General features: G+C 39.0%; 1 protein-coding gene across 1 annotated transcript in view; it reads left to right on the top strand.

Moving 5' to 3' along the window:
• The window catches only part of LOC122789210 (interferon-induced protein with tetratricopeptide repeats 1-like), a 244,140-nt gene that overhangs the window by 207,216 nt on the left and 12,571 nt on the right, over positions 1–24,353 (top strand). Inside the window, exon 2 of the mRNA XM_044056479.1 lies at positions 21,555–21,922. Coding sequence (XP_043912414.1) covers positions 21,564–21,922 — 359 coding nt within the window. The 5' untranslated portion in view covers positions 21,555–21,563. The remainder of the gene's footprint in view (positions 1–21,554; positions 21,923–24,353) is intronic.

Raw genomic sequence — 24,353 nt, 5'->3', positions numbered from 1 at the left:
GTTTAGTGGTCTACCGCCAGTGTGGTAGTTCATGAGCACAACATTTTTCCCAAAGGGAATGACAATGCACTTTTTGGCATCGAGCTTAAGGCCATGGTTCTGGCACCAATCATTGGTGTCAGTGAGGCCTTTTTGTAGAATGTCTACATCAGCTGGAGAATCAGTAATGGCTCCCAGTTTGCAATCATCTGCGAACTTGGTCAGCCAGAGTCCCTTTGTGTTGGCTTGAACTTCGGAGAAGTAGATGCCAAACAGGAGAGGACCTAGGACTGATCCCTGTGGGACACCACTTGTAAATGGTTGGTAGTCAGATTTGGAGTCTGCTACTTTCACAGTGTGGGTTCTATCAGTGAGCCAATTGGGAACACAGTGTGGGTTCTATCAGTGAGCCAGTTGGCAACCTATCTTATGATAAAGGGGCTTATGCCTAGTTTAGTGAGTCTATCTATGATTCCTGATTGAGGGATGGTGTCGAAGGCCTTGCCAAGATCTAGGTAGGCTGTGTGAACTACCTTGACCTCATCTACAGCTCTGGTGACAGATTCAAAGAAGTCTATTGGGTTGAGCAGACATGCTCTACCTTTCACAAACCCAAACTGTGTGGGGTCCAGAGTTGGAGATTCCCTATGTCCTTATTTATAAGGTCAGTGATGATGCGCTCCATACCCTTACATATCAGACTCATCAGACTAATGGGGCAGTAGTTCCCAGGGTCTGTAGTTGCTCCCCCTTTGTGGAGTGGGATGACCATAGCAGTGCACCATTCTGTAGGAAAAAAGCCTGAAATGAGACTGTGATTGAACAAGGTACTCAGGTGTGGTGTCAGTTCACTTTGTAATTCATGTAGAACACAGCCCGGGATATTATCAGGTCCTATGGAAGCTGTATGCTTGGCTTTGGACAGTACGGTTTTTACCTGTGGAGCCGTGATAATATATTGTCATTAGGATTACCTAACATACTGTTTCCCTAATGATAATTATACCTTCTCTCTACAGACTGTACTTCTATTCTTAATCTGTCACCTACCAAAGCTCAAATTCCAAATAGTAAAAGTTGTACCAAACTAAACACAGGTCCGTAAAAACACCAAAGTTTAATGAATAATAACGTACAAGGTACTTTCAAAGAGAAGTCTGTTTCATCAGGCAAAAACAGTTCAACTGAATTCTGAAAACCTTTTATACAAAATCACGACAGTAAAACAATTAGTAAAACAATTAAACAATTAAGACTTTACTAAAACAATTAAAGCATTAAAAAACACCTTTATCTAACACTGTTGTGTAAATAGTTAAGTTCTGGTTTCAAAGAAAAAACTTCAAGACCAGGTTTCTGATGTGCTTTAAAGTACAAAATCCACTTGTTTTCTTGTCTTTCTGTGATTTTTTAATATCACCTCCTCTAATAGGGACTTTTACATTTTCAAGTATGAAAAACTTGAAAGTGTGTGTGTCATCTGTAGTAGATACGTGTTTGTATAAAGAATTGGTCAAGACCTTCTTTTTAATTTCTGAAAGATGGTTGCGAATACGTTTTTTAAAAGTCTGGTTGGTCTTGCCAATATAAAATGACTCACATTGTTCACAACATGCCATGTATACTAAATGAGTGCTGCAACAATTTCCATATGCATTAATTTCAATTATACAACGACTCTCCATTAATATTCCAAAACGTGCACGCTGATTGGTCAGCGTGCACATTGTAAATCAAAGACTTATACTACTGGAAAAAGGCCCAGTCGACCGAACTTTTTCCATTTTTTTTTTACAGCAACGGATAACGCAAGATCTCCGTTGCTTTTTAGAAACTGTCTGGCTATGTTAAAGGAGTTTAACATAGCGAGACAGCCCGTTGCTTTTTTAAAGCTGTCTCGCTATGTTAAACTCCTTTAACATAGCGAAACACTGTAAAAAGCAACATAGATCTTGCTTTCTCCATTGCTTCCACCCACAGCTCTGATGTACTGCGTAAGCATATGCATGCGCAGTACATCAGAACTGCCTCAGAATACCAGACAGCTGCAGAAGGGCAGCACGGAGGCATTATACAATGCCATTATTTAAGAAAAGTTAAGTATTTTTTTTCTTAAATAATGTCATTGTATAATAGCAATAACCCACTTCTGGGTGTTGGTAATGCTGGATTTACCCACGGTTGTCTTTGTTTGGCCACTCGGGCTTCGCCCTCGTGACCAAACCACACCAACCGTGGATAAATCCAGCATTACCCACACCCAGGTGTGGATTATTGCTTATATATAGGATGCCTTACTGGGTCCACAAAGTTTGTTTCCATATAATAAATTTGCAGTAAATACATCGGTTGCATCTATAGGTGCCTCTAGCCTTAGGCTTAATATGTTTATAAGCTGGTTGTTCCTTATAACATAACTTATTTTTTAAAGTAGAGCATCTTCGATAACTAAATGATGGTTTTTGAGAGATATCTAATAACTCAGGTACAAAAGATAGTAAGGACCAATGTTTATTAATAATGATTTTGATAGTTGCACCATTCTGATAAAAGTTAAGGATATATCGACATCCACTAGATCAAGTTTGTTCTTTAATTCGTTTATCTTGTTTTTATTTATTTCTAGTGGAAAAAATGGAGGATATATATTATCCCTATGAGTTAGAATATCATCTCTATTAATGTTATAGCCTCTATTTCTAAAATCTTGAGCCATGTCATTTAACTGTTCAGTCAATATAATGGACTATGTATTAAGTCTGCTTAGTCATGCAATTTGGTTCTGAATAGTATTATTAAATATATGTGGGGGGTGCATGCTGTCTCGTGCTAAATAAGTAAAATTTTTAACTTCTTTTCAATGAAGTGTAGTTTCTATCTGTCCATTTGAATTCTTTGTTAAATTAATATCTAAAAAATTAGCTTGTCTATATCGCACAGTTTTCTTTAACCTTAGAAAAGTAGTAGTATTGTGTAAATAGTTAATAAACTCATTTAAGTTATTCAGTGTTCCTTCCCATAAAAGAAAAATGTCATCCACAAAACATTCATAGAATACGACACCTTTCGTTGTCCAGTGTACATTATGATCCGATATAAATTCTTCTTCCCAACAATTCTTAACTATAGGTATTTGCTATGGGGGTGCCCATAGCAACCCCCGAAGATTGTCTATAGCATTTATCCTGAAATAAGACTACATTGTTTTCTGCAACAACGAGGTGTACATGCTGACAGATTGCCTAAATATTTTAGAAGCAGTATTTTTATACCGCCTCAAAATCAAGTGGTAAATATGTTTGAAAAGCTAGTTGAACAAGATATTAATGCATCTTTTACCTCTAAGCACAAAAAAAGTTTTTATAGCTTGTCGGAAACTGATTATAATGGTATTCATTCATTACAGCAAAAGGATAAAATAGTTATTAATCCTGCAGATAAAGGTGGGCGATAGGAATTATGAACACTGATTGGCATATTGCATCAATGTTTAAAATGCTTAATACAGCTGATTATGAAAATATCAGTAAGAATTCTATACGTGATGTAACTAAACAAATTAATAGTTTATGTGGTTTGTTGCACAGTGGATCTATTGATGAAAATTTCTATAATTATTTGCTTGTTACTACACTTGTTATTCCCATAATTTATGGGATTCCGAAAATTAGGGTTGCCACCTTTCTTTGTGGCGAAAACTGGAGTAAAGCCACACCCCTCACGTTACCAGTAGCCCCACCCACCCCTACCTCCTCTCCCACCCACATTCTGCCCATTTTGTGATGTCGCGATGACATCACTCGGTGGGAAATGCCCTCTTTTTCATTCCCGCTGCCTGCTTTCGGCTGATTTACTATGTTTTCTGTAAAAAAAGCATAGTAAATCAGATGATTTACAAACTCTGATAGTCTGTTTCCTTTTTGAAACAGAAAACCGGAGTTTGTACAGTGTTTTCCGGACTACAGGAGAATCAGTTTGATTTCTGGATAGTCTGTAAAAAAACTGGAGGGGTGGCAACCCTACCGAAAATACATAAAAGTTTGACTAATCCACCATTACATCCTATTGTATCAGCACGGGGATGGGCAACTGAGGTTATCTCTAAATATCTGGAGTCTGAACTTAAAGTTGTTCTAAGTACTTCTACAACTATTAACTAAGAAACAAAATAAACTTGAATGAAGAATGAAAAAACGCCACAAATATGAAAAAAAATACTCTTTTAATGAGGGCTTTCATCAGTAGATACACTTGACTTCATCAGATTACATAAAACATTGACATCACTTCCTTTTAAAAGCCAGGCACTACCACATGACCACAATTCATTTCCTCTATAGGATTCAAATTGTATTGTAACATTGTTTCTCAAGCTATATTGTCTCTACAGGATTCAGGTTGTATTGCAACACTGTTTTAAAACTAAACATTGAAATATATGTGAAACTTGATTAAGAAATACTACTAAAAAAATTGCAAGACAAAACAAACTACAATAGTGTTTGTTCTTCACAGTAACCCATATGTATAAATGAATAACAAACATCAATCCAACATACTGTTGATACACTAAGACAGTATAAAAAGATGTATTATAAACATACATTCATCACATTTTCCCCTAATTTCTTTATTTGCTGTGCAAGTTAAAATATTACAAAACTATCAAAGATAAAATTCAGCTTTCAGTTTTAAATAACTAGAGAGGGAAATAATATCATTCAACCCAGGGGGGTTGTTGGCATTAAATCTTAACTGCCACATACATTATCTAAATTCGAGAAACAATTCTCGTGGACCCCCCCTGTTGTTAAGAATAACTTGGTCAAAGGCAATAAATTTAAACCTATGGTCAGGATTTTCCTTGATGTGCAATGCCAATGCATTTTTTAATTGGCTTTTTTAATATCATAATTGTGTGGGTATACACGCACTATGAAAGCCTTTTTAGTCTTGCCTATATAAAATCCTTCACAGGATTGACATAAGGCTGCATAAACTACAAATGTGCTGTTACAATTCAACCTATGGCTCAAATGTATTAGACCATAATGTGGAATATGTAAGGTGTCTGTTTCAAAAATACTGGAACACTGTGTACAATGACCACATTTGGCCATCCGTCCTTTTCCATAGGTTTTATAACTCTCTGTGTTTTGTTAAAGTAAATTTTTAAAACAAGCATCTTTTTTATATACAACACATGACTTTTCCTCCACATTTTTAACAGTTTTTGATATTCTCTAAAAATAAATCAATTCTTATTTAATATGTCCTTGATGTCATAAAATAATGGGTTGTAAGTTAAAATAAGGGCCTTGCTGAAATCTTGGGTCATGTTTGTATCTTCACTCAAAATGTTAATATTAGGGGTAACAATACCAGATGTATCAGTCCCTAATAATGGAAAAAAGTGTCCACATACCCTTTTTTCGTGACCTCATTAAGAATTGGTTCAATAAAATTATTAGGATACCCTCTTTGTTGTAACATACCCCTCAACTTGTCCCTCTCTTCATAGAAAATTTCTATGTCACTGATCATACGTGCCAATCTAACACATTGGCCTTTGAAAAGTGACTTTTTTTTGGAAGTCAGGGTGTCCAATCTCATAGTGTAAGGGGGTATTAGAATATGTGGGTTTTCTGTATATCGTGGTTTTAAAGTTCTATATCCAAAAAAATTGATCTTGTCACTGCTTTGTTCCATAGTGAAATTTAAAAAAGATGTACTAGTATTTAAAAATTCAAAAAAATATCTATAATTCATTTTCACTGTCTTCCCAGAATATTAATATATCGTCCAAAAATCTCCCATAGAATTTACACAGCTTGAATAGCTCTGAAGTGAATACCTGAGTGAGTTCCCACTGGGCCAAAACTATGTTGGCAAACAGGGGGGCACAGGCCGCCCCCATTGCTACGCCTGTTGTCTGTTTAAATAGCTGATTCTCAAATATGATGTAATTGTTGTTAAGGATCAATTCCATTAAAGCTCTAAACATTAATATCCTTTCATGCCTTATATTTGTGTTACTGCATAAAAAAATCATAAAATAGGTCAAGGCCCTCTTCATGTGGTATTACGCTAAATAATTCTTTTATATCAATGGTAGCCAAAATTAATTTATTACTATATGATTCTTTTTTGATTTTCTTCAAACAATCCCATGAATCCTTGAGTATATGTTGGTAATCAAAAAGTGTAGATTTTTAATGAAAATCAAGAAATTTGGCTAAAGGTGTTGTTTTCCATGCTTTTGCATCCACAATAGGCCTGGGGGGGGGGGGTCTGATGCTTTTATGTATTTTGGGGATTCCAAATATTGTTGGAGTTTTGGGGTACATTTGTGTTAGAAAAACTATGTTCTTCCTGTGTTATCTGATAGTTAAATAATAAATCATTCAAAGTGACATCAATATTTCTGTTAACTATATTAAACTCATTTAGAGAGCTTTCCACATAACAGTCTCCATATAGAATCCCCAACATTTTATCTATGTACATTTGTTGGTCCATGACCACCAAACCTCCCCCCTTATCAGGCTTCATAATTCTAATGGATTTATTGGAACAAATACTCTGGAAAAGTCTTGTTTCACACTCTGTTAAATTAAATGTAGTAATTTTGGATTTATTTAACAACATTCTGATATCATTCATACACATATTTTCAAATAAATGAATAGTAGGATGGGGTGGAGGGTTCAGTGTACTCATTCTTGTACAACCCTTAACTGGTTCATAGGTACCATTCTTCTGAAAAATGCAGTTTAAATTTAATTTCCTGGTATATATTTTTAAATCTAGGAGATACTTGTCAACATTAACATTTCTTAATGGTACAAAATTCATGCCCTTTTCAAATAAAGAGGCCCATTCACCAGTAACAGTTTCACTACTGTAACTGTAAATCGTAAAATCATTATGTTCATTAGTCACAACGGTACATACTTCATGTTCAACATTCGTAATTATTGAAGCCTAATAAGGGGGGAGGTTTGGTGGTCATGGACCAACAAATGTACATAGATAAAATGTTGGGGATTCTATATGGAGACTGTTATGTGGAAAGCTCTCTACATGAGTTTAATATAGCTAACAGAAATATTGATGTCACTTTGAATGATTTATTATTTAACTATCAGATAACACAGGAAAAACATAGCTTTCTAGCACAAATGTACCCCAAAACTCCAACAATATTTGGAATCCCCAACATACATAAAAGCATCAGAACCCCCCCCCCCCCCAAGGCCTATTGTGGATGCAAAAGCATGGAAAACAACACCTTTAGCCAAATTTCTTGATTTTCATTTAAAATCTATGCTTCTTGATTACCAACATATACTCAAGGATCTGTGGGATTGTTTGAAGAAAATCAAAAAAGAATCATATAGTAATAAATTAATTTTGGCTACCATTGATATAAAATATTTATTTAGCGTAATACCACATGAAGAGGGCCTTGATCTATTTTATGATTTTTTTATGCAGTAACACAAATATAAGACATGAAAGGATATTAATGTTCAGAACTTTAATGGAATTGGTCCTTAACAACAATTACATCATATTTGAGAATCAGCTATTTAAACAGACAACAGGCATAGCAATGGGGGCGGCCTGTGCCCCCCTGTTTTCCAACATAGTTTTGGCCCAGTGGGAACTCACTCAGGTATTCACTTCAGAGCTATTCAAACTATGTAAATTCTATGGGAGATTTTTGGACGCTATATTAATATTCTGGGAAGACAGTGAAAATGAATTATAGATATTTTTTGAATTTTTAAATACTAGTACATCTTTTTTAAATTTCTCCATGGAACAAAGCAGTGACAAGATCAATTTTTTGGATATATTTATTATCAAAAATGAAACAGAACAGATCTTTAAAACCACGATATACAGAAAACCCACATATTCTAATACCCTCTTACACTATGAGATTGGACACCCTGACTTTCAAAAAAAAGTCACTTGTCAAAGGCCAATGTGTTAGATTGGCATGTATGATCAGTGACATAGGAATGTTCTATGAAGAGAGGGACAAGGTGAAAGGTATGTTACTACAAAGAGGGTATCTTGACAATTTCATTGAAACAATTCTTAATGAGGTCATGGAAAAATAGGGTATGTGGACACTTTTTTCCATTATTAGGGACTGATACAGGTATTGTTACCCCTAATATTAACATTTTGAGTGAAGATACAAACATGACCCAAGATTTCAGCAAGGCCCTTATTTTAACTTATAACCCATTATTTTATGATGTCAAGGACATATTAAATAAGAATTGGTTTATTTTTAGAGGAGATCAAGAATTGTTAAAAAATATAGGGGAAAAGCCATGTGTTGTATATAAAAAAGATGCTTGTTTTAAAAATGTACTTGAACAAAACAGAGAGTTACAAAACCTATGGAAAAGGACGGATGAGCAAATGTGGTCATTGTACACAGTGTTCCGGTATTTTTGAAACGGGCACCTTACATATTCCACATTATGGTCTAATACATTTGAACCATAGGTTGAATTGTAATAGCACTTTTGTAGTTTATGCAGCCTTACATCACTCCTGTGAAGGATTTTACATAGGCAAGACTAAAAAGGCTTTCAAAGTGCGTGTATACTAACACAATTATGATATTAAAAAAAGCCAATGGAAAAAAATGCATTGGCATTGCACATCAAGGAAAATTCTGACCATAGGTTTAAATTTATTGCATTTGACCAAGTTGTTCTTAACAACACGGGGGGGGGGTGTCCACGAGAATTGTTTCTCTAATTTAGAGAATGTATGTGGCAGTTAAGATTTAATGCCAACAACCCCCCCTTGGGTTGAATGATATTATTTCCCTCTCTAGTTATTTAAAGCTGAATTTTATCTTTGATAGTTTTGTAATGTTTTAACTTGCACAGCAAATAAGGAAAGTAGGGGAAAATGTGATCAATGTATGTTTATAATACATCTTTTTATACTGTCTTAGTGTATCAACTATGTTGGATTGATGTTTGTTATTTTTCCAACAAAACATCTTCCTTGGCCCCTAGAATAAAACAGAAACCTGCCAAATTATTTCCCATATTCATTTTTTCCCTGGCACTCACACTACCCTATCTCCTAACCTCCTATGAATTAAATTATAATTACGACCTCAATACCTCTTCCAAACAAACTGCCTCTAATTTAACTTCCCCAAAGTTCACACACTCAAACATTACCTCTACCTCTTCCTACCTCTTAGCCAAATATCACAGACTATCCCATATTAAATCTAATAATCTCATGCTAAAAAAACTAAAATATTTAATGATGTTTACCTGTAAGCCACACTTAAACTACAACCCCTCTACCCTGGAAGATGGCGATATACATCCTAACCCAGGACCCTCTACTATTGCCTCTGAAGATACACCTATTATCTCAAATTCTTCCCTGCATTTACCAACCTTAAATGCTCACTCCTTACTCATAGGACACCTTAATATCAGAAGTGTTAACAACAAAATCACCCATCTCCACTCACTTCTTGATTATTACTCTTTCGACATCCTATGTTTAACTGAAACCTGGTTAAAACCCCTCACCAGAAATACAGAAATCATCCCACCAGGCTATAACATTATAAGACAAGACCGCAATACTCGCAAAGGAGGGGGAATTGCACTCATATTTAAGACTGATCTTAATCTATCCTTAGCTCCTTATGCACCCCCAGATAACACCAAAACTGAACTCCTTATATCTAAGTTACAGCTGAACCCAAATAAAGCCATATATATTATCGGTACTTATCTACCTCCTGGAAATAACTCCACAAATATAGAAAATCTCCTTAGCTGGGCATCATCCAGCCTCCCACAAGAAACTGTAATACTTGGAGATTTCAACCTCGACTGGTCATCAGTTAATACTAATAACCCAGTCTCTCATATCAATCTCCATGGCTTTACACAGACTATAAATTCCTCCACTAGAATTAATAAACCTAACAATAAAGAAAGTATACTAGATTGGATTCTTGTTAATAAACCACAGCTACAATACCAAACCGCACTTTGCCAGATGACATTAGCGACCACTACTTAACCTATATCATAAGAAAGAAGAATATTGCTACAAATGTCCCTTCCATCCGAACCTCTCGTAGTACTAAAAAGTTTAACCCCATACTATTTAACAATGAACTAAATGCCTGTAACTGGATACCTCTACAAATTCTTCCTCTAGAAGAAGCAGTTCAATATTTTAACACCACATTCCTATCCATCCTAGATAATCATGCACCAAAAAGAACTATCAGAGTCAAAACTAAATCCGCCCCCTGGTTATCTAAGGAAACAAGGCAAAAAATGTTACTTAGAAACAAATCCTGGATAAAATGGAGAACTAGTAAATCTCCTCTGATCAACAGACCTTCAGACACTTAAGAAATAGTACTAAAAAAGCTATTATCTCAGACAAAAAAAAACTACTATAGTAACCTCCAACAAGTTAATCATAACAATCCCCAAAGATTCTGGGCAACCTTGAATAGACTTCTTCACCCCGGACAAACTACCACCCCCTCTCCCTCTGGATCCGAAAAAAATTCTTCCCATGAAACTGCCAATGCTTTCAATTCCTTCTTCACTAATACTATCAATTCTCTGGCCTCTCAGCTTTCCTTTGACAATTCTAGCATCCCAGCTCAAGCAGATTCTATTAAACCTACTTTCACTTTACAACCTATCTCTACCACCTTCATCCAAAAATTCATCCAAAACTTAAACCTTGTACCCCATCAGCTGATCAACTTCCATCTGAATACCTCCAAAAGCAGCTAAGGTTATTGCCTATCCCATATCCATCCTTATCAATAGAACTATTAATGAAGGTTCCATACCTGACATCTGGAAGATCTCACACATTATACCCCTACACAAAGGAGGTAACTCCAAAGAATACTCTAATTACAGGCCTATAGCACTCTTATCTCCCTAGCAAAAATCATGGAAAAATGTGTTCACTACCAACTTATGAACTACTTAACTAAAAATAACATTCTAACTCCCTGTCAACACGGCTTCAGGCCATTCCACAGTACCACCACTGCTCTTCTTTCCTTTACTGACTTTATAAACGCCAACCGTAATAATAACATTCTTTCCTCTGCACTCTTTATTGACCTGTCCAAAGCCTTTGACATGGTCAACCACCCCCTTCTCATAACAATCCTAGAATCTCTTGCTTTAGAACCAAATGCTATCCTTTGGTTTACCTCCTATCTCACTAACAGGAAACAGGCAGTACTCTGGGAAAACAAACTCTCCTCTCTCCTTCCTATTTCTCTCGGTGTCCCACAAGGCTCTATTCTTGGGCCTCTCCTTTTCTCCCTTTTTATAAATGACCTTCAAGCAGCTATTCCACAAGCTACATGCATACAATATGCTGATGACTCCACTCTTATTTGCTCTGCTAAAACATTCCAGAACTTCAAACTATTACACAAAATGTATTCCACACAGTAGAAGCATGGTTCCTAAAACACTGCCTACTCTTAAATGCGAATAAAACAAAACTCCTCCTCTTTAAACCTACTGCTAAGTCCCCACTTTAGATTTCTCCATCTCATCTATTAATGGCACCCTCATATCAGCTGACTCCACTACCAAACTGTTAGGAGTCATGATCGACAACAACCTTACCTATGATTATCACATCAATAATACCATTAAAACCGTAAACAGAAAACTGGGCTCCTCTACAGAATTAGAACATTCCTAACCCCGCAGCCAAAGCTACTCTTGCCTACTCCCACCTTATTTCAACTCTACTCTATGCCTCACCAATTTACACTAATCTGAAGAAAAACAATCTCTCAAAATTGGCAAACACTTATAACAGTATTGCTAGATTTGTAACTGGCAATCAATTTAGAACTCACCACTGCCTGAACCTTCAGCAACTTCAATGGCTAGAATTAGAAAATATGCTACTTCTCTCCCAACTTTCCTTTGTCCAAAGAGCTCTCTATCTACCTTAAAACACTCCTGCACTTTCCAAACTTCTAACCCCTTACTCTAACCTGAACTCACTGCTCCTCCACCAAACTTCTTGTAACTTTAACTAAATCAAACAACCTTGCTGGTGACTCCTTTCTCTAACGCCCTTGGTAAACACTGGAATCAACTTCCTACTGAACTTACTTCTATTCCAAATCCTATTCTGTTCAAACAAAAACTCAAAACTTACCTTAAAAATCAATGGTTATGTCCCTGTTGTTACCCCGACTAAATCTCCCTATGTTCCCCTCTACTCCTCCACCTTCCTCTCCTTCTTCCTTCTTTTCTTCTACTAGCCTTATTATCTTCACTCTATAAGATCTAGCTCTTTTAGTTTTCCCTCTCCATCTTTAGATGCCTTTCTTTGTCTGAAAGTATTTTTGTCTTTTTTACGACTCTACTCTCTCTATTTTTTCTGTATATTTTTCCTCTTTCTCTTCTACTCTCCCTTATATAATCTTCCTATAAAACAATGTGAAATAAGTTTAATTGTTAATTCATGAGTGAGAATGGTGAATCATAGTATTGTCATGTCAATGTAATGCCTGTGATGTCTTCCTGAATATTTGCTTATTTCCACCTCCTTCTCCATTAATATTTAAATGTGTTATATTATGAAATTGTCATTTTTCTCTATGTGGAGCTTTTCTCCCCGGGCCTCTACTGAAAATGGAAATATATCCAGTTAGACTAGCCCGGTTAACAAATGTAAATAAATAAAATAAAATAAATATGTGTTACTGTGAAGAACAAACACTATTGTAGTTTGTTTTGTCTTGCAATTTTTTTAGTATTATTTCTTAATCAAGTTTCACATATATTTCGATGTTTATTTTTAAAACATAGTGTTGCAATACAACCTGAATCCTGTTGAGGCAATATAGCTTGAGAAACAGTGTTGCAATACAATTTGAATCCTGAATAGAGGAAATTAATTGTGGTCATGTGGTGGTGCCTGGCTTTTAAAAAGAAGTGATGTCAATGTTTTATGTAATCTGATGAAGTCAAGTGTATCTACTGACGAAAGCGCTCATTAAAAGAGCATTTTTCTTCATATTTGTGGCGGTTTTTCTTTATTTCTACAACTATAGTAAAGGATAGCACAGAATTTATGGAATTACTATTTGATTGGACAGAAACTAATTCAGCACTGACTTCTCATTTAGTGACATTAGATGTAGATTCTCTCTTTACATGCATAGCCAGCAATCTAGGTATAGACATGGTAAGGCAATATAGTTCGAAATTAGAAGTTATGTACTCACCATAACGTTCCATCTGAGTAAGTGACTTCATTTAGATGCAACCTGTGGGTATCGGATCCGACTTCGGATCCGAGCCGGCATTTCAAAAGCTTAGGATCCGAGCTCCTAGCTCCTCCCTCTACCCATAATCCCCTGCCAAGCCCTAACTGACCTCAGATTGAGTTTGCCTAGTGAATACTAGTATAAAAATACCTGAACACAGGAATAAACTCTTACTCTATATAGGTCAGGGGGGTGGAGGGATAGTGCATCCAAATGAAGTCACCTACTCAGATGGAACGTTATGGTGAGTACATAACTTCTAAATCTGAAGTAGGCAGACTTCATTTGTCTGCAACCTGTGGGACAGAGTCCCCAGCTACCTAAATCTTGTGCGGCCGTCATGGAAGGATGTTCCGGAGCACCGCAGAGCCAAAGGATGCTCTCCCCCTGGAAACAACATCCACCTTATAATGAGAAATGAAGGTATGAGACGAGGCCCAAGTGGCTGCTGCACAGATATAATCCAATGGCACTCGGGACTTAAAAGCGGCTGAAGTGGAAACTGCCCTAGTAGAGTGAGCTGTAATCCTCTGAGGAGCAGGCCTACCTGAAGTGTCATAAGCCTGCAAAATACAATTAGCAATCCATCTCGACAGTGTGACTTTGGAGACTGCTTTACCCATAGCAAATTTAGCAAAGGAGATGAACAGTTGATCTGATTGTCTATGACCAGCCGTTCTGTGAATGTAGAAGCGCAATTGTCTGTGAACATCTAAAGAATGCAGCTTATATTCTCCTTTGTTTTTATAGTTGGGGAAAAAAACAGGTAAGTTGATTGATTGGTTAATATTAGATTCCGAAGAAACTTTTGGAAGAAAGGAAGGATTGGTCCTGAGGAACACCCTATCGGGAAAAAAGGAGAGGTAAGGCGGTTTGACGCATAGAGCCTGGAGTTCCGACACTCTTCTGGCTGAGGTGATGGCTATCAAGAAGGCAGTCTTCCAGGAAAGGTACTTTAGATCTACAGAAGCTGCAGGCTCAAAGGGAGGAGCAGTAAGGGCCTGTAGGACTAAAGATAGGTCCCAAGGTGGCACAGCTTCTTTGACCGGGGGCCTCAACAGAAAACTCCTTTAAGAAAGGTCTTGCAAAGTTTTGCAGTCATGAGGGGAGCTGACTCATGACCCACATGATAATGGGAAATCGCTGCCATTTGTACCTTTACCATGGAAGAACTGGCCCCCTGATGAAAGAGGTCTGTTAAGAAGTCCAGTACTGCAGACATTGGTGCAGAAAAAGGATCAATATTGTTCTGAGTCGCCCAAATAGAAAACCTTTTCCATTTACTCCGGTAAACCTTCCTAGTGGAAGGTTTATGAGCCGCCACTAAAATGGCCTTGACTGGTGACGAGATATCGGGAGTCCTAATCAAGGATGGAACTGGAGCAGCCAGGCTGCCAATCTCAAGGTGTGTAGATTCGGAATCAGAAGCCCTTGAGGATGGGAAATGAGATCCGGGATCGGATCTAGAATCCAGGGTGGATTCACTTTGTGAGACCATACATAAGGGAACCAAGGCTGATGAGGCCAGAATGGGGCAATGAGAATCATTCTGCTCCCCAAACTGTTGGCTTTCTGCAAGAGCCTCTGCATTAGAGGTAGTGGAGGATAAGCATAAAGGAGACCGGGAGGCCAAGCATGCACCAGTGCGTCTCTCGGGGATTCCCCAGGTGGGGGAAGCAGAGCAAAGAAACTGTTGCATTTGGCATTTGAGTGAGAAGCAAAAAGATTGCAACAGGGTTGCCCCCAGATGGCAAAAATCTTCTTCGCTACCAGAGGATTGAGAGACCATTCTTGAGGAGAAAGAATAGTGCGACTGAGCTTGTCTGCAAGGACGTTGGACCTTCCCGGAATGTGCGTTGCTACAAGAAAGCGTTTGGTGGAGATTGCCCATTCCCAGACTCTCATGGCCTCTCGACAAAGGGGATAGGACCTGGTTCCCCCTGCTTGTTGATGTACCAGACTACCAACATGTTGTCCGTCTGGATCGCAATAGTCCCTGCAGGGAGAAGGCTGTGAAGTGCTTGCAACGCTAAGAGCACCGCCCTCATCTCCAGGACATTTATATGCAACAAGGTCTCTGAACTGTTCCACGTGCCTTGGACAATCTTGCCCGCAGAATGCCCCCCCCCACCCGAGGCGAGAAGCGTCCGTGGTCACCGTGGCTAGGGGGAATGTTGCACAAAATGGTCTCCCTGCTAGGAGCTACGGTGACTGGAGCCACCAAAACAGGGAGTCCCTGCATGCCTTGCTGATAGCTATCGGGCTGTTGAGAGAAGCGTACAGCGGAGACCACTGGACCTGTAGGGTCCATTGAAGAACCCGCATGTGTAAGCGAGCATGGAGAAGAAGTGGAATAGCTGCTGCCATTGAACCCAGGGCCCTCAGGACCGAAGCCGCCATTGGAAATGGTTGCAGGACTGCTGTGATATGACACCTCAGGCTGGACAGTCGATCTGGAGTGAGGAAGGCCCGCATTGATCTTGTGTCCAACCTTCCTCCTATGAAATCTATAAGTTGTGTGGGATGCAGTAAAGATTTTTCCATGTTTATGGTGATGCCCAGCCTCGGGGCTATAAGGAGGAAATAGTCCCTGGCTGAGCACAGTAGATGCCTTGATGATGCCGTGAGGAGCCAGTCGTCCAGGTACGGAAAGGCCTGTATTCCCTGGAGTCTCAGGTGGGCCACTACCACTGCTAGTACCTTGGTGAACACCCTGGGGGCAGAGGTGAGACCAAAGGGAAGGACCCTGAACTGGTAGTGGCTGGCTCCCTGCCGGAAGTGAAGGAACCTCCTGGACCGTCTGTCCATCCGAATGTGGTAGTACGCGTCCTTGAGGTCGATAGAGCACATCCAATCATTCTCCCACAAAAGGGGGAGTATAGATAGTAGAGTGACCATCCGGAACTTTTGCTTGGTTACAGACAGATTCAGCAGGGAAAGGTCTAAGATCGGTCTTAAGTCCCCCGTTTTCTTTGGCACCAAGAAGAACCTGGAGTAAAACCCTGATCCAGTCTGATCTCGGGGGACGTGCTGGATGGCTCTTTTTTTCTAACAGCTGCTCGATTTCGACAGCTGCTGCCTCCCTTTGGTAGGGTGGTACATCGGGGAGGATTCGGGATCTGGGGATTTTGCTCAGGGGAATGGCATAACCTCTGGATATCACACGAAGCACCCAACGGTCTGACGTGATTGACTCCCAAGATGTCAGGTGCCTTGAAAAATGCCCCCCGACTGCCTCCAGAGATGGACAGCCAGGCAACCCTTCAGGGCTGTTGCGTGGGTCTGTCAGAGAAGGGTTCTCTGGACCCAAAGTTCCTAGGATTCTGCCTCTAGGATGGCCACCTCCCTGTCTTCCTTTGCCACGGAAGGACTGGTTGTCCGGAGCAGGTTGGGATTGCTGCGACTTCCAGAACGACATCTTCTTCTGTCCCTTTTGGTTCTTCGAGAAGGACCTCTGGGGAGCTGAGAAGCGGACTCCCATGGCAGACAGCGTCTTCCCGTCCTTCTCGCTCTGGACTAACGTTTCGCGAACGGTTTTGCCAAACAGGGCAGAACCATCAAAGGGGGCATTCGCGAAGGTCGCTTTGAAGGGCTCTGCAAAGTCACAGTGGCGGAGCCAGGCCTGACGCCTCATGACGAGGCCTGCTCCACTAGCTCTAGCGGCTCCCTCAGTTGCGTGAGAAAGTAGCCGCATAGAAGTATTAGAAACTGATCTGAGAGTGGCCATATGGGTGGAGTACACGTGCTTGTCCTCCGCCAACATGGACTCTGGGGGAGATGCCATGTACTCTTTAATCGGGTCCCGTTGCATCCTGATGACATGTGCCATGTAGTTCAGCGCTCTCAAAGAGAAGGTTGCTGAACTAAAAGCTCGCTTCCCAATGCGATCCATCGAGTGGGACTCTTTGCTCGGAGGATGCATAGAGGGACTTTCCTGGGCTAATTCCCTCTTTGTGGCTGCGGCCATCATCATAGCATCTACCGGGGGGCCCTTGCTCCAATGAGTGCGGTCCGCCGGTGGGCTCAGGATTCGATCCGGACACTTGGGGACAGGCTCAACGGTGTCTGGTTCCTTCCATGCTCTGGTGGAAATAAGGTCCACCAGAGGATCGGCAGGAGGGGACATCCAAGAGGTAGATGGGCCCACCTCGAATGCCTCCAAGAACACAGACTCGTCTGAGGAGGCCTTGGGGGCAGACCACCCCCCCTGATTCTAAGCATCTCCATAATGTCTCCAAAGGAGACGTCCTCCGGGGGTGACCTTGGGGAACCCTCCCCTTCATCCAAGTCTGTGTCTTTGGTAATGGACTCAGGGGAGTCCACATGTCTCCTTTTACACTTACACTTCCGAGGCACTTCCTCGGGGGGAGTGTCCAAGGAGTCCTCTTCAGCAGCCAGATGTTCCAAAGGAACTACTTGGGACATTGAGGCAGGCTGTCCCTGGGACCGGCTGATGGGAGCCTGGCCCAGCTGCAAGGGAGTGCGGGGTGGAGCCGTGGCAGGGACCGGGGGTCCGGTAGTCCTCAACAGTGCCCTTTCCACTACGTCAAAAGCCAAGGGAGAGCCGGCCTCTCTAAGCCCCAAGAGCCGACCCCCACTCGGATCCGACGCACGGATCGGAGCCGGAGCCGAGACCGTCGGATCCGAGAGACCGATGCGCTCCGACCTAGACAGAGTCGAAGACACACCAGCTCCCTCGGATCCGAGGCTAGGCCCTCGGCTCCGAGAGGTCGGGTCCGAAGTACCCGAAGCACTCAAGGGATGGATCGGATCCGAGGTGCGCTGACCAATCGGATCCGAACCACCCCCGGATCCAACTCTGCCCGGCTCCGACAGCTCCGAACCCGGGAGACGGGTCGGAGAAGGAGCCAAGGGGGTGAAAAATGGGGTCGAAGCCCCTCCCGGTTGAGGGGGGGCTAAGAGCACTCCCATTTGCATCTGGGCCTGGATGAAACGCCTCATCATCCGGTCCATGTCTGTTTCTGACATTGAGAAAGTGGATCTAGATGAGGCCACCGAAGCGGACCTAGAGAACCGCCTCGGGGACCTCACCGAAGGGCTAGTCTCCTCCTCCTCGGGTCCGGAAGAGAACCAAGGGGAATTGAGCCGAGGAGGAGGAGATTTAGAAGACACAGGAGAGGCCTGCTTAGATGGAGGGGCCAAGCTTGAGGTCTCGGCCCGCCGTTTGTGGTGCCTTTCCTTATGTCTCTCCTTCTCTCTCTGCTTCTCTCTAATGGTCTCCCTATCCTCCGGCTTCTTGGTGGGAGGTTGAGTCCCTGCCGGGGAAAGGGAGACCATAGCACCCGTGGTAGGTTGCTGGCTAACAGGGGCAGAGGCCGAAGCCGCATCTGGAGGGAGAAGTCCCGCCAGTACTAACTTCGACCTCCGCTCCCTTAAAGCTCGGGGGTTGAACCCTGCGCATATGGTACAACCAGATGACAGGTGTTCAACCCCCAAGCATTTAATGCACCGAGTGTGGCCATCAGCTGGGGACAGCTTGTGGCCACACTCGGTACATTTTGAGAAAACTGCCTTAGGGGCTTCTGCCATGGTACACCCTATAGGCCTAACACACAAAAAACTGAAAAACTCACACAAAACTACGCAAAACCCAAAGAAAAGTTTTAAGGTAAAGAGAGGAAAGCCTAAAACACACACACAACTAAAAAAGGAGTAAAACTTTAAAGTTTTCCTGTCAAAACTTATCTGAACACAATTTGCTGCCAGGAGCTCGAGGAATCCGTTGCTACTTGAAACGCGGCAAACGAAATCTGAGGTCAGTTAGGGCTTGGCAGGGGATTATGGGTAGAGGGAGGAGCTAGGAGCTTGGATCCTAAGCTTTTGAAATGCCGGCTCGGATCCGAAGTCGGATCTGATACCCACAGGTTGCAGACAAATGAAGTCTGCCTACTTCAGATCACTTTGTTTCCAGACATCTGAGTATTGATTTAATTTGCCGTCTGCTTAACCTTGTATTAGAAAACAATGCATTCTTATTTCGGGATAAATACTATAGACAACCTTCTGGGGTTGCTATGGGCACCCCCGTAGCAAATACCCATGCCAACATAATTATGAATTGTTGGGAAGAAGAATTTATATTGGATCATAATGTACATTGGCCGACGAAAGGTGTTGTATTCTATAAACATTTTGTGGACAACTTTTTCTTTTATGGGAAGGAACTCTGAATGACTTAAATGAGTATATTAATTATTTACACAATACTACTACTTTTCTAAGGTTTAAGAAAACTGTGCATTTTAGACAAGATAATTTTTTTGATATTCATCTAACAAAGAATTCAAAAGGACAGATAGAAACTACACATCATAGAAAATATGTTAAAAATTTACTTATTTAGCATGAGACAGCATGTACCCCCCACATATATTTATTAATATTATTAAGAACCAAATGGCACGACTAAGCAGACAATACACAGCCCACTATATTGACTGAACAGTTAAATGACTTGGCTCAAGATTTTAGAAATAGACGCTATAACATTAATAGAGCCTATGATGTTAGAGATGATATTCTAACTCATAGGGATAATATAGATCCTCCAGTTTTTTCCACTAGAAATAAACAAAAACAAGATAAATGAATTAAATAACAAACTCAATCTAGTGGATGTTGATATATCCTTAACTTTGATCAGAATAGTGCAACTATCAAAAACATTATTAATAAGCATTGGTCCTTACTATCTTTTGTACCTGTGTTATTAGATATCTCTCAAAAACATAATTTAGTTATCGAAGATGCTCTACTTTAAAAAATAAGTTATGTTAAAAAGAACAACCAGCTTATAAATATATTAATCCTAAAGTTAGAGGCACCTATAGATGCAACCAATGTATGTACTGTAAGTTTATTTATACTGAAACAAACTTTGTGGACTCAGTAAGGCATCGTATATTTGAAATTAATGCATATGGAAATTGTTCCAGCACTCATTTAGTATACATGGCATTTTGTGAGCAATGTGAGTCATTTTATATTGGCAAGACCAACCAGACTTTTAAAAAAAAGTATTGGTAACCATCTTTCAGAAATTAAAAGGAAGGCCTTGACCAATTCTTTATACAAACAGATATCTACTACTGATGATACACACACTTTCAAGTTTTCCATACTTGAAAATGTGAAAGTCCCTATTAGAGGAGGTGACATTAAAAACATCACAGAAAGACAAGTAAACAAGTGGATTTTGTACTTTAAAGCACAACAGAAACCTGGTATCAATGAAGTTTTTTTCTTTGGAACCAGAACTTATCTATTTACACAACAGTGTTAGATGAAGGTGTTTTTTAATGCTTTAATTGTTTTATTAAAGTCTTAATTGTTTAATTGTTTTACTAATTGTTTTACTGTCATGTGATTTTGTATAAAAGGTTTTCAGAATTCATTTGAACTGTTTTTGCCTGATGAAACAGACTTCTCTGTGAAAATACCTTGAACTTGCATTCATTAAACTTTGGTGATTTTATGGACCTGTGTTTGGTTTGGTACAACTTTTACTATTTGGACTTTGCTATTACTGTTTGTACCAATTTATTGGCTGGATATTCTCTCTTGCTTTGTTTGACTTTACCTGGAACTAACCCAGCCTAACATGCAACAGGTTTAAAATCTACCATCAACTAGTACGGCATCTCATACATTTGTTCAGAGTATTCAGGATCTCCTTGAAGTTCATGATAATCCCTTACTTATTGATCTTACAACAACTACAGAGTCCAGTAATGCTGACGTCCTTCTTGCAACATGCATTGAGGAATATAAGCCAAACTTATGAACTTTGACATAACTGTAAGTAATTTCAAAAAGTTTCAATGGCAACAACTGGCTTTTAATGCTTATATCAAGCTAAATATTACTCCTAGGGGATTCCACATTTTAAAAATGCCTACTTATGGTGAGTCCCAGCTAGAACTATTAAGAAAATGGCAGCAATTAAATTTATAACTATCCAGACAATATATGCAGCTTATGAATAAGCATTTTGAGCCAATTGAACAGCAGCTTAGAAATTAAATAGTTGGAAGGTATAAAGATCTCACAGAAGGTGTTGTAAGCGTTATACATTCTAATTTACTGTTAAAAAACACTTGACAAGTTAAACAAGTTTGAGAATCTGTTAATTGCACATAAGAAACATAAACTTCAAAGAGACATTAATGATTTAAAACTTGGTCATGTTTTTTTCTGGCAGAATTATAAAATGGGCAATCAAAATGCTTCCAAAGCACTGAATGTGACTAATAAGGATTCCAATATGACATCATTTCTTCCGGGTAACATCACTGATGATGGTAGCAACTGTGATACTACCCACACACTTGCCAACACGTCAAATATGGGAAACCTGCTTAATATCACTACATCAAGTGAAATGCCTAGACCGATGGCAGATACATATATTGTTTCAACGTTGGATCCTATTGATAACATTTGCATTCACCAGGAAGGAGATGTATCTTCACAAATGAAGCCATACCCTACTCCACCCAAAAGAAAATGGTCTCAGAGAACCGCGAGCGGAAAAAGAGCAACAAACTGGAGTACACTTACCAACCAAGGGTACTATTCATTCAGACATTTACTTTAACATTTCTGACTATGTTTTGACTCAGTCAGAAGTTAACATTTTAAACAGAGGTTTAATGTATATACTAGCTACTAGCACTGATGTTTCTAAAACTCTGCTTGATTTTAAACTGTTTATTCGTAAACTAAATCTTCATATATTTCTGCAACAATGGGGTGCACATGCTGACAGTTTGCCTAAATATTTTAGAAGCAGTATTTTATGCCTCCTCAAAATCAAGTGGTAAATATGTTTGAAAAGTTAGGTGAACAAGATATTTATGCATCTTTTACCTCTAAGCAGAAGAAAAGTTTTTATAACTTGTGTGAAACTGATTATAATACTATTCGTTCATTACAGCAAAATGATAAAATAATTATTAAGCCTGCAGATAAAGGTGGGGGGGGGTAGTAATTATGAACACTGACTGGTATATTGCATCAATGTTTAAAAATGTTTAATACAGCTGATTATTAAAATATAAGTAAGAATTCTATATGTGATGCAACTAAATGAATAACTAATAGTTTATGTGATTTTTTGCACAGTGGATCTATTGATGAAAAGTTATATAATTATTTGCTTTTTACTTCACCTGTTATTCCCATAATTTATGGGATTCCAAAAATACATAAAAGTTTGACTAATCCACCATTATGTCCCATTGTATCAGCACATGGATGGGCAACTGAGGCTATCTTTAAATATCTGGAGTATGAACTTAAAGTTGTTCTAAGTACTTCAACAACTATAGTAAAGGATAGCACAGAATTTATGTAATTACTTTTTGATTGGACAGAAACTAATTCAGCACTGACTTCTCATTTAGTGACATTAGTTGTAGAATCTCTCTTTACATGCATACCCAACAATCTAGGCATTGACATGGTAAAGCAATATAGTTCAAAACAGTTTCCAGACATCTGCATATTGATTTCATTTGCCGTCTGCTTAACTTTGTATTAGAAAACAATGTATTCTTATTTCAAGATAAATACTATAGACAATCTTCAGGGGTTGCTATGGGCACCCCCGTAGCAAAATACCTATGCCAACATAGTTATGAATTGTTGGAAAGAAGAATTTATATTGGATCATAATGTACATTGGATGACGAAAGGTGTCATAGTCTATATACATTTTGTGGACGACATTTTTCTTTTATGGGAAGGAACACTGAATGACTTAAATGAGTTTATTAATTATTTACACACTACTATTACTTTCCTAAGGTTTAAAAAAACTGTGCATTATAGACAAGCTAATTATTTAGATATTCATTTAACAAAGAATTCAAATAGAAACTACACTTCATGGAAAAGAGGCATGACTAAGCAGACAATACACAGTCCATTATATTGACTGAACAGTTAAATGACATGGCCCAAGATTTCAGAAATAGAGGCTATAACATTAATAGAGCCAATGATGTTAGAGATGATATTCTAACTCTTAGGGATAATATAGATCCTCCATTTTTTCCCACTAGAAATAAACAAAAACAAGATAAATGAATTAAAGAACAAACTCGATCTAGTGGATGTCGATATATCCTTAACTTTGATCAGAATAGCACAACTATCAAAAGCATTATTAATAAGCATTGGTCCTTACCTGAGTTATTAGATATCTCTCAAAAAACATAATTTAGTTATCAAAGATGCTCTACTTTAAAAAATAAGTTACGTTATAAAGAACAACCAGCTTATAAACATATTAAGCCTAAAGCTAGAGGCACCTATAGATGCAACTGATGTATTTACTGCAAATGTATTTATACTGAAACAAACTTTGTGGACCCAGTAAGGCATCGTATATTTGAAATTGTTGCAGCACTCATTTAGTATGCATGACATTTTGTGAGCAATGTGAGTCATTTTATATTGGCAAGACCAACCAGACTTTTAAAAAACGTATTGGTAACCATCTTTCAGAAATTAAAAGGAAGGTCTTGACCAATTCTTTATACAAACAGATATCTACTACTGATGATACGCACACTTTCAAGTTTTTCATACTTGAAAATGTGAAAGTCCCTATTAGAGGATGTGACATTAAAAACATCACAGAAAGACAAGAAAACAAGTCAATTTTGTACTTTAAAGCACATCAGAAACCCAGTCTCAATTAAGTTTTTTTCTTTGAAACCAGAACTTAACTATTTACACAACAGTGTTAGATGAAGGTGTTTTTTAATGCTTTAATTGTTTTATTAAAGTCTTAATTGTTTTACTAATTGTTTTATTATCATGTGATTTTGTATAAAAGGTTTTCAGAATTCAGTTGAACTGTTTTTTCCTGATGAAACAGACTTCTCTGTGAAAGTACCTTGTACTTGCACTCATTAAACTTTGGTGTTTTTACGGACCTGTGTTTGGTTTGGTACAACTTTTACTATTTGGACTTTGCTATTACTGTTTGTAC

This window comes from Protopterus annectens, chromosome 14.part0, assembly GCF_019279795.1.
Source record: "Protopterus annectens isolate FY-2018-M chromosome 14.part0, PAN1.0, whole genome shotgun sequence".
Classification (NCBI taxonomy): domain Eukaryota; kingdom Metazoa; phylum Chordata; order Ceratodontiformes; family Protopteridae; genus Protopterus; species Protopterus annectens.
This window is presented reverse-complemented; position numbering and strand designations above follow the sequence as displayed.